Here is an 11,500-nt window from a genome sequence, read left to right on the forward strand (position 1 = left end):
TTCTATTCTGTACAGTTGTGTACTGTATTTATTCTTATTGTATTCTAATTTTTGCCTCATAACTTTTGCACTGTCCACTTCCTGCTGTGACAAAACAAATTTCCCACGTGTGGGACTAATAAAGGTTATCTTATCTTATCTTATCTTATCTTATCTTATCTTATCTTATCTTATCTTATCTTATCCTTGTCAGATGCCCGAACCACCTCAGCTGGCTCCTTTTAATGTGGAGGAGCAGTGGCTCTACTCTGAGCCCCTCCAGGATGGCTGAACTTCTCACCCTATTTCTAAGGGAGCGGCCAGGAAGTCTATTTATGTCAAATGTACTGTACATTAAAAAGAAAAAAAAAGAATGTAATGATTTCCAAAACGTAACCTCCTAAGACATGAACTCTTTCATGGCGTGCATTTATATTTCTCTTTGCTATTTGGGCTGATTGGGACCTGATGAATGTAACAACAAAGAATTGCCTGATTTTTATTTTTTACCTGATTTTTGTTTCTGAGAAAAATGAGATCCACATATGAGCACATTCGGTTTAAATTTCGATAGAGCAGTGGCAGTATACTGTCCTCGTAAGTGGATATCAGGCCCTTGTAGAGCAAAATTTAGTATTTTGGTCTAGACAACCCAAAAAGTGATGTCCACATATGTGGACGCCAGGTCCTAGGAGATTAATAGAACACTGAAAACACACCAAATATTTGAAGTGAACGCCCCCCAAAAATACAATTTTAAGAGAAATATTAGCTTATTCTGAATGTAATGGCAGAAACATGTCTTAAAAAAAATTGGGAAAGGGCCACTTTACCGCTGTATATAAGACTAAAAATCGGCCCTGGCATTTTTGGTTTAATTTCTAATTATTTCAAATTATTTTCCTCCATCTATCTTCTTACCATATAAATTACAATTTCCTCCATTTCTGCCTAGCCACTCTGTTTTGGGGGCTGTTGTCCCTCCTCCTGCAGTTTTTCAAAGCTAATGCTACTAACAGGAGCCTTCTGTAACTGCCCGAACTTACAAGTTGCTGCTGGTACTACTGTTGACTGTGAAGCAGCCAAGGCAGCTAGCATGTCAATTAATTTGACACATTTTGCTGCATCATTTCTAGGTTCTTTCTTTCCTTTTAGCTTTTTGCTGCACCTTTGTGCTTTTATTTGTCCATATTGCCAACCACTTGAGTCCAGAGGGAAGGTAGGGGAGGGCCCGGTTGCGTTAGGAGATTTGATTGGACAATCCAGTGTTGATAATGAAAACGAACAAATGGGCTTCTGTTGGTGTTTGTATGGTCAGTGTGCAGTGGCCCTTCAACCTGTATAATAATAGAAGGAATGCTATCCCAATCTTGTCTGATACAAGTGTCTATCTACTCAACAGTTGGGGGTCTTGACTGTGTCTTATTAAGCCGGACTGTAGTTATCGTGAGTTATGTTCTAAAACTAACCCGCGATAAGTGAAATCCGCGAAGTAGCCAACTTTATTTTTTACAATTATTATAGATGCTTTAAGGCTGTAAAACCCCTCACTACACACTTTATAGACTTTTCTCAGACAGGCACGAACATTTTCACACTTTTCTCTCTTGTTAAACACTCTCAAAATTCAAACCTTCGTAGAAAAATAAGTCCAGTATTATGGAATGAAACCAAAGATGAAACCCTGTTTTCAGGTCCACAACATGGGAATAGAGCAGCTGCCAGAGAATTCAACATTAATGAATCAATGGTACAGAAGTGGAGGAAGCAAGAAGAATGAGTTGAGTAAAGTCTGACTTATCTGACTGTTTTGTTTCGCTTAATGTACCTTATAATCTGAAAAATACAGTAACTTCTACCTTCCGTTAGCATGTCCAGAAGTCCAACTTTGTGGGCTATGGTTAGCATCTTCCTCTGCCTTTTGGGTGCTACAGCAGGTGCCTTTAACGGTGCAAAATGCTTTGTCGACATTGTTGTCTTTGTTGGGGAGAAAACTTACAAACATACAGTACACTTCAGAGTCACACTGTAGTGATCGAAGATCAAGATAAATTTGACAAGCTCAACACATTCTCCACTGTACAGGAGACACGGCACGGAAGAGATTGATTGACAATGGTCTACAGCCGATCACGACGCAGAACACAATGTGCTGTAAAAAAACAAAACAAAGCATGCAAAATTGCATAAAACTGCAGAAACAACAAAACAAAAACAGTGCAACACCAGACAGAACAGAATGATACAGACACAAGACAGTGCAGACACAACAATGCAATAGAAAAGTGCAACAGTGACAGCTGGTTGTGCAAAAACACTGACCATTGTGCAAAAGGTAACTTGATGTATGAAGGTGTGTGTGTGTCAGTCCAGCCAGAGTCCTTTGCATCAACTTTAGCTCAGCTTTTAACACGATCATTCCACAGCAGTTGGTGGACAAGCTGATGGTATTCGGCGTGAACCCGGCAACCTGCAACTGGGTTTTCAGCTTCCTGACAAAGCGGCAATAGACAGTCAAGGTGGGCAGCCACACATCAAAGACCATCTTAGAGAGCAGAGGCTCTCCTCAGGGGTGTGTCCTGACACAACTGTGGTTGGTCTCATCACTGACAACGACGAGTCTGCCTATAGAATGGAAGTGGAGCAGCTTGAAGTGTGGTGTAGACCCCACAATCTCTCCATCAATGTGGACAAAACAAAAGAGATGGTGATCGATTTCAGGAAGGCTGGCAGAGATCACCACACTGACCTCACCATAGATGGTACTGCTGTGGAGAGGGTCAGCAGTGTTAAGTTCCTGAGTGTACACTTTGCTGATGACCTGTCCTTCTCCATTAACACCACACCAGTTGTCAAAAAGCACAAAAGTCTCCACTCCCTAAGGAGACTCAGAAAAGCAGCACTCTCCACACTTCACCTCACAACTTTTTACAGAGGCATCATCGAAAATATCCTGACACAAAGTTTTACATCTTGGTTTGGCAGCTGCAAGTCCTATGAGAAGCGTCAACTCAGTAGGATTGTTAAGAAGATTGCCCCCCCCCATCGCATCTCTCTACACACAGCGCTGCATATGCAGAGCTATCTACATCATCAGAGACCCCCACCACCGCTCGCATGACCTGTTCTCCCTTCTGCCATCTGGCAAGAGGTACAGGAGCATCAGCTGCAGAACCACCAGGATGCTGGAAGGGTTCTTTGCACAAGCCGTGAGACTGATAAACAGACTGTGACCCATCCCCACCCACACAGCTATTCACACAGCTACACTGTGAGGTCCACAAACGGACTGTAATGCCCCCTACCTACACACACACATACACACATACAATACACTCCCCAGATGCATACACTACCTAATTTAACCATCCCCTTCTGTGAAAGGACTGCTGCTGTCTACCCGAATGAATGTGACTTGAGTTTGTTTTAGAACTTAGATTTTATGTTATTTATCCATAACTATTGTTGCAATTCATTACTGCCTTTTTACTGCTCTTTTTAAACTTATTCTTTTTAGACTGTATTGTTTATTGCACTGTAGAGGCCGGTGAGAAACAGTATTTCGTTTCAGGCTGGATAACACCATACGAAATGACAATAAACTTCTTCAGTCTTGAGTGTTCAGGAGTCTGACATCTTGGGATAAGAAACTGTTGTGCAGTCTTGCAGTGCCGAATGCTTCGGTACCTCTTGTCAGAAGGCAGCATGGTAAAAAGTTTGTGTGAGAGGTGCATGGGATCCTCCACAATGCTGGTGGCTTTGCAGATGCAGCGGGTACGATAGGTGGGCAGAATAGGCAGTTCTTACTATCCGTTGCAGGGTATCGCAATCCGATATGGTGCAGTTACCATACCAGACAGTGATGCAGCTGCTCAGGACACTCTCGATAGTCCACCTGTATAAGGTGGTGAGAATGGATGGTGGGAGATGGGCTTTCCTCAGCTTCCGCAGGAAGTAGAAGCGCTGCTGGGCCTTCTTGGTTATGGAGCTGGTGTTGAGGAACCAGGAGAGGTTCTCTGCCAGGTGAACACCAAGGAATTTGGTGCTCTTGACAACCTCCACAGAGGCTCCATCAATGTTAAATGGACAGTGATCTCTCCATGCTCTCCTGAATTCGACAATCATCTCTTTTGTTTTGTCCACTTTCAGAGACACCTTGTTGACTCTACAGCAGTCTGTTAGCTGTTGCACCTCGTCTCTGTACGCTAACTCATCGCTTTTGCAATCATGTTATCGGCAAACTTGATGATATGGTTTGAACTGTGCATTGCTGCACAGTCACGAGTCAACAGAGGCTGAGCACACAGCCCTGAGGAGCTCCAGTGCTCAGTATGGTGGTGTTGGATATGCTGTTACCGATCTGGACTGAGTCGATATTTATACCAGTGCTGACTCCTCCTCCTCGCTAGATCGTCTGCTATCCAGAATCAGTTCTAGGCTCTCTCATGTTTTGGAATCGTTTTTTGTATTGTTACCAGTGTTGGGGAATAACGGAATACATGTACCGGCGTAACATATTTAAAATACAAAATATCAGTAATTGTATTCCGTTACAGTTACCGTTTAAAAAGGTGGTATTTAGAATGCAGTTACTTTGTTGAAATAAAGGGATTACACGGCGGTCTTTTCCTGTTTCATATGCTAGGCTGTCCCATCTTTTTTTGGTAATTCCACGCTGGTGGAAATCCAAACAAAACGCGCATTAAGAGGCTCTAATGCCTGTGCCTCAATCTCATGGTCCATGTCACCTCTACTTGTCACCTCATAAAAGGTCGGCACTCCTCAACAAACACTCGTAGATTACTTAATTTAATAGACTACTCATACGATAAAAACATCGAAACCATAATATTATCTCTAGATGCAGAAAAAGCATTTGACAGAGTTAATTGGAAATTTTTATTCGCAACTTTACACAAATTTGGTTTTGGAAACTCTTTCATAAACTGGATAAGAATATTATACAATTCCCCAACGGCTCGTATCAGAACAAATGACCAGACATCCTCCAGCTTCTGTCTCCTGAGGGGCACCAGACAGGGATGCCCACTCTCCCCTTCACTTTTTGCAATTTTTATCGAACCTCTAGCAGCAGCATTTAGACAGGCTACAACAATTAAGGGCATAAAATGTAAGAACATAGAACATAAAATCAGTCTCTATGCGGATGATGTGTTGCTTTTTCTGCAAAACACCCAAATCAACCTCTCTGAGGTAATTACTTTAATAAACTGGTTTTCAAGAGTTTCAGATTATTCAATTAACTGGCCAAAATCTACAGTTCTCCCCATTAACTGCTCCTTCCATAATTCTTCCTCTGCCCCACTGCAATCCGGAAATATTAAATATTTAGGTATTAATGTCTCTCCTAAGCTTTCAGACTTAACTAAACTAAACCACATCCCACTTCTAAAGAAAGTAGAAGGCGATCTGACTAGATGGAAATCTTTACCCATATCACTCATGGGAAGGGTCGCCACTATAAAAATGATGATCTTGCCAAAAATAAATTACTTATTTTTGATGATCCCTAACAAACCATCACAAGATTGGTTCAGATCTCTGGATTCATATATTTCCAAATTCCTTTGGAAAGATAAATCCCCGCGTATTAGCTTAAAAACTCTACAAAGAACCAAGGATAGAGGAGGATTAGATCTGCCTAATTTTCACCAATACTTCTTAGCCAACAGGCTTCAGTTCATCTCACAATGGTTAAAACATACCTTCTTAGTTGAGCCCTGGCTAGATGTTGAACAGGCACTATGCAAGGATCTAGAGATTTCAGACCTACCATTTATTAGCTCAAACATCAAAAGACATGAATGCTTTAAAAGTATCAACATCAGCTTTTCTCTAACAGCATGGTGGGAGTTTCTAAAAATAACGGAGTCTTCATTAATCCCATGCAAACGTACACCTATCTGGAATAACCCTGACATATTACAAAACAATAATATGATTAATTTCCCAGAATGGAGTTGTAAAGGAATTAAATACTTAGAACATATATTAGAAGGAACAGAATTTATTCCATTTGACAGACTAGTTGAACAATATGGGATCAACAAGACAAGGTTTTTAGAATATCAACAAATTAAATCCATAGTAAAAAAGAAATTTAACCTCAGTCAAGTTGAATTACAAACACCACTAAGTGCGGCACATTTTCTTACTCTTAAATCCCCCAAATTATTATCTAAAATATACAGAACACTTTCTAAATTAGATGAATCAATATCCCTTCCTACTGCAAAGTGGGAAGCAGATTTATCAGTCAACCTAGACCAAAACTTCTGGTCTCAGATTTGCTTAAAAACTTTTAAATTAATTAAAAATCCCAGTCTGCAATTAATACAATACAAAATACTTCATAGAGTGCACTATACAGGTCATCGGATGTTCAAGATGGGCTTTACATCTTCCAACAACTGCTCACACTGTCAAGGCAATACACCAGACAATTACATCCACGCTCTTTGGTTCTGTCCACCAGTGCAAAAGTTTTGGCGCGAGATATGTGAAGACTTATCAAAGTGTCTGAAATGTAACATCCCAACTTCCCCCTTAGTGTGTCTACTGGGCAGCTTAGATAATGTCACTTCAGAAAAGAATATAGCCCATATGATCTTCACTGCCCTATGCATAGCCAAGAAAACAGTCCTCATGAACTGGAAAAATAAAAATAATCTTAATTCTAACCAATATAGAAATTATCTATTAGATTACATTAGTCTTGACACAGCCTCTGCCACCACATTAGATCAATTGCTCTGGGCCCCTTTTATCAGCTCCATCACCTAGTGGGGGTGGGGGGTCATAGTTTGGTCCCGCCTTCACTGTTGTGATTGGTGAGGGGGTAGGGACAGGCTTAGGGCGTCGGGGGGTTCCCCGGAGGCATCTTCCTTGGGGAGCTCAACCCGGGGTAGCGGTCACGTCCGGTTGGGGGCTCTGTTGGCTCTCAGGTGACTGTTTCCTCGCGGCTGCGTGCAGCGGGGCTAGGGGAGGGTCTGTGCTGACGGACGTGGGTTACTGACCTGGCAACCTGGCTGCCCCTGGGTGGGTCCGGGATGGGCGTGAGGTTCTGGGGGCGCTCCGTCTCTGGGCTGGGGCCCGGGCCGGGCCTCGGGGGCTTGGGTCCTGGTTGGTGTGTTGCCGGGGTTGTGGGCGGGTGGGTGCATGGGGGCCCGGCCCTGGAGCAGGGTGCCGCCGGTGCGTCGAGCCGCCTGGGGGGCTCTTCAACTGGTGGGGGGGATGGTCACATCTTGCAGGAGCTTTCTTCTCTTCAGGAACTCTCTGCAGGAGGGGGAGATACAGGAGAGGTGGAGGAAGATCTCAGCCTGGGCGTTTACCGTCTTATGTAGTCTGGAAGATGTGTGGATGGTGGGGTGGGTGCAGTTTTCTCTGTGGTGGGGTTGGGTGGACTGTCCAGGGCTCTGTGGAGCCGGGGGGCGCTACTGCACTGGGCCCCGGTCTGATGGGCCTGGGCCCCCCTTCCCTGGCGGGTCGCGGAGGGTGGGAGTGCCTACTGGGGTCAGCGGGGGAGCTGGCCCCAGGGAGGGGTTACCTGCCCCTCCCTTCCTTCCCTCCCCATCTCCAGCTGCCTCCCTCTTCCCGCTCCTCCACAACCACCCACACATGCAGGGCCTTGGAGTGGGGGTATGTCACCAGGGTGCAGAGGAGGCTACCCCCCCCCCCCCGTCCCCTTCTGGCTGCCTCTGCCTCAATTTTATCCCACAACTTAGACATTCACATTATTCACACTCTCATTACACATACATATAGGATCTTGGGGGTGGGCACAATCACGGAGTCCAAATCACCATCAGGGTGTATACCTCACCCCTGACGTCGTTGCCCACCTCTCAATTTTAAATACACTTAGTCATTGAGGGCTAGCAGGAGGGACTATGCGCTTACCTGCTGCTCCTTGGCAGGTAGCTCCATGCCCTCCTGGGTTTTAATTGCACCTTAGAACACATATGCATCAACACTACAATGAGCGGGTGGAGGGAGGTTTGGAGTCTTCTCCCACCCCCATTCTCTGCGGCCTGCTGGAGCGGGAGGGCTAGTAGGAGGAGTTGGCCGTCCGACTGCGGTCTGGGGTGTGGGGCCTCCCTGCTGCTGCGGAGTCGGGGTGGTCTGCCTCTCCCCACCGCAGGGAAAAGGGTAACACCACCTGGGTCTGGGTGCAATTCCCCCCTCCAGGGGCAAGGGTACCTAGACCCGGTTTGTAGAGTACGCTTGGGGAGTGTGATTGTGTGTACAGCGTCTCTTTATGTCTGTCTCCACGTTGGTTGAGTGTGGAGTGAGTGCATATGAGAGCATGAGGGTGGGAATGGATGTTTGTGTCTGTGTGTGCCTGTATGTCTGTGTCTATATGTCAGGTTGGGTATCAGACACCACCTCTCTGGGGACACCTCAGGCCCTCCAAGGTTTGGAGGCCTATCTCCACCCACCACCACTTCCCCTGCCGGTGGCGGACTCCCTCAGGTGTCGGTGTGTTGGTGGTTCTTTGTGTCTGGGGGTGGGCGTCCGGGTACACACCGGCTCACTCCTTGGCGGCCGCTTGTCGGGGCCTGGGGCCTGGGGCTCGCTCGGGCCCCTTTGGAGGTGGGGTGCCCCCGGCCTCTCGGCCTGGGGCTCGGTCACTCAGGCACAGCTGGGGGCCGGCGGAGCTCACGGGCGCGTCACTGCAACTCCCCCTGACTTCTGCTCCGCGGCTGCTGGGCGAGCCCTCATCTGGGACTCTCCTCAGCTCTTACTGGAACAGTGGCGCAGCTGCCCCTCTGTTGGTCTTCCATGGTCTCTTGTGTTCTGGGGGCCTCTGGATGTCTGGAGTTTTGATCTCCTCCATACCCGCTTCACACCCTGGAGGACAGGGCTGTGGCCCCCCCACACTCCCTAGCAGATCATTACATGGAGAAACCTTTGGAATGCAAGCATGCTGATCCACACAGGTATGCACACATGGGTATTCACAGACGCGGACTAAAGCTTTCTTGGCTGCTGCCTCAAAGCACACTGTGCGCTGTCTATCTTGCGTGCTGCACAATATCGTTTATTATTTAGTAAATATTGATATCTATGACTAGCTAGTTTATTGTGATGGTGCTTTGTTTTCTCTATTATTATGTTACTCTTTGTTGTTTGCTGTCTCCTCTGTTTGTTTTTTTTGTTTGTTTTTTTTTTTTTTTCTCCATACAGGTGACCCAGGAGTTCTTTTTTTTTTTTTCTCTCTCTTCCCCCCCCTTCTCACCGTCTCTTCTCCCCTTTGGTTTTCTTTCTTTCTCTCCCCCTCTTTCTCTCATTCATTCCCCCTGTCCTATTTATTAAAAAAAAAAAAAAATGACAAAGGATGAACTGAAGCTCTGCCATCACGTAATGTCGCATACTGCTGTTTCTGATGTCATTTAAAAAAAAAAAAAAAAAAAAAAAAAAAGAAATAAAGGGATTACACGGCGGTCTTTTCCTGTTTCATATGCTAGGCTGTCCCATCTTTTTTTGGTAATTCCACGCTGGTGGAAATCCAAACAAAACGCGCATTAAGAGGCTCTAATGCCTGTGCCTCAATCTCATGGTCCATGTCACCTCTACTTGCAGCCCGCATAATGACGTGACGAAATATTTTTTTTAAATTATTGTTCAAAAATTAATTAATATGAAGGCTAAGAGCATTCCGCCTAAACGGACATTAACACGCGAGGTTGACAGCGCTCCTGCTGAGACACAGGATGGATGCACTGCGTCATCTCAAGCAGTGCCACCCGAGGGGCATTGCTATCTCTCAGTTTCACACAAGCAGCCCTGCCTCTGCCAAACAGCATTACAAATTGCTTGTGCTGGGAGGACGAACTGGCGGTATCGCAATGAGCTCCCGGATGAAGAGGCTGGTGGGAGCAGAGAATGTAGCTGTGGTGGAGCCCAGCGAGATCCACTACTATCAGCCAATATGGACCCTGGTTGGTGCTGGTGCAAAGACTGTAGCGTCCTCAAGCCGTCCCACTGCGAGTCTTATGCCATCTGGAGTGAAATGGGTGAAATCTAAGGTTCAGGAAATTAACCCAGAGACAAATACTGTACGCACAGATGACGGGACTGAAATCTCATATGAATATTTGATTGTGGCGCTTGGTTTAGAGCTCCATTATGAGAAGATCAAAGGACTCCCAGAGGGGTTTGAGCACCCAAAAATTGGCTCTAACTACTCTGTCCAAACTGTGGAGAAGACGTGGAAAGCATTGCAGGATTTCAAAGAGGGCAATGCTGTGTTCACTTTCCCAAATACTCCTGTGAAATGTGCTGGAGCACCACAAAAGATCATGTACCTGTCAGACGGGTAAAAGAGCAAAAGCCAATGTGATCTATAACACATCATTGCCTGTGATCTTTGGGGTAAAGAAATACGCTGACTCACTGTGGGAGATTGTGAAAAAGCGTGACCTACAGATTAACCTGAGGCACAACCTGATTGAAGTGCGCGCAGATAAGCAAGAAGCTGTGTTTGAAAATCTTGGCAAACCAGGGGAAACCAAAGTTATCGAGTATGAAATGCTTCATGTTACACCGCCAATGGGACCCAGCTCGGTGATTAAAGGCAGTCCGCTGGCCGACGAGATCGGCTGGTTGGATCTGAACAAAGAAACTCTCCAACATACCAAGTATCCAAACGTGTTTGGGATCGGAGACTGCACCAACCTTCCCACATCCAAAACCGGAGCAGCTGTCACGGCACAGTCTGCCGTCTTGAGCCGAACTATCAGCAAAATATTGAAAAAAGAAAAACCAGATAAGAAGTATGATGGGTATACTTCACATGTCCCTTGGTCACAAGCTACAACACAGTAATCCTGGCAGAGTTCGACTACAACGGACAACCGCTGGAAACGTTCCCCTTCAACCAAGCCAAGGAGAGGCAATTAATGTACCACATGAAAGCAGATGTGATGCCTCACCTCTATTGGCATGGGCTTCTTAGGGGGCTGTGGGGCGGACCGGGACCTTACAGGAAAATCATGCATCTTGGGATGAAATGAAACCTCATCTTCAGTTTGAATCTGAAAGGAAATTCATTGTGTAATCATCTACCCAAGGGTGCACACGCATATGGATAAAGGAGTAATGTGAATGTTTTGAACATCATGATTAATCGGTCTCACAGAAAAGCTCATTTAAGTAGCGTTTTTGATATTACTGTGGAATTAAACGACTGGAATGATGGAGTGGGTCTAAACTGCTCATAGATCAGCTGTTTGTTTTTTTTTTGTTTGTTTTTTTTGGTTTATTGGTACTTTTGACAGCCCAATGAATGGCCGGTCGAGATGCTTTCATAAGCCAGAGATGGGGCTTTTATAGGGACAGAGAACAAAAGTTTGTAGAACACTCTTACTCCACACCTCTGGTGTTTTTTGTTGTTGTTTTGTTTTTTTCAGTTATAGTTGGTCGGCATTGGCAAAATTTATATAGTGACATTAAAAAACCAACTCTAAATTCAGATTATTTCAGGGTAGCCTTTAAGCAC

The 11,500-nt window shown here is 45.3% G+C and overlaps 1 protein-coding gene across 1 annotated transcript; it reads left to right on the plus strand.

Annotated features, from left to right (window-relative positions):
- The first annotated feature begins 9,673 nt into the window (after positions 1-9,673).
- LOC308410266 (sulfide:quinone oxidoreductase, mitochondrial-like) lies at positions 9,674-11,246 on the plus strand. The gene is given in 3 exon segments (XM_080903507.1): positions 9,674-10,312; positions 10,314-10,794; positions 10,797-11,246. Coding segments are annotated over 3 exon segments (1,299 nt in total). The 5' UTR covers positions 9,674-9,713; the 3' UTR covers positions 11,016-11,246.
- Positions 11,247-11,500: the final 254 nt, after the last annotated feature.

The sequence above is a fragment of the Rhamphochromis sp. 'chilingali' genome, assembly GCF_963969265.1.
Source record: "Rhamphochromis sp. 'chilingali' genome assembly, chromosome: 14".
Classification (NCBI taxonomy): Eukaryota; Metazoa; Chordata; class Actinopteri; order Cichliformes; family Cichlidae; genus Rhamphochromis; species Rhamphochromis sp. 'chilingali'.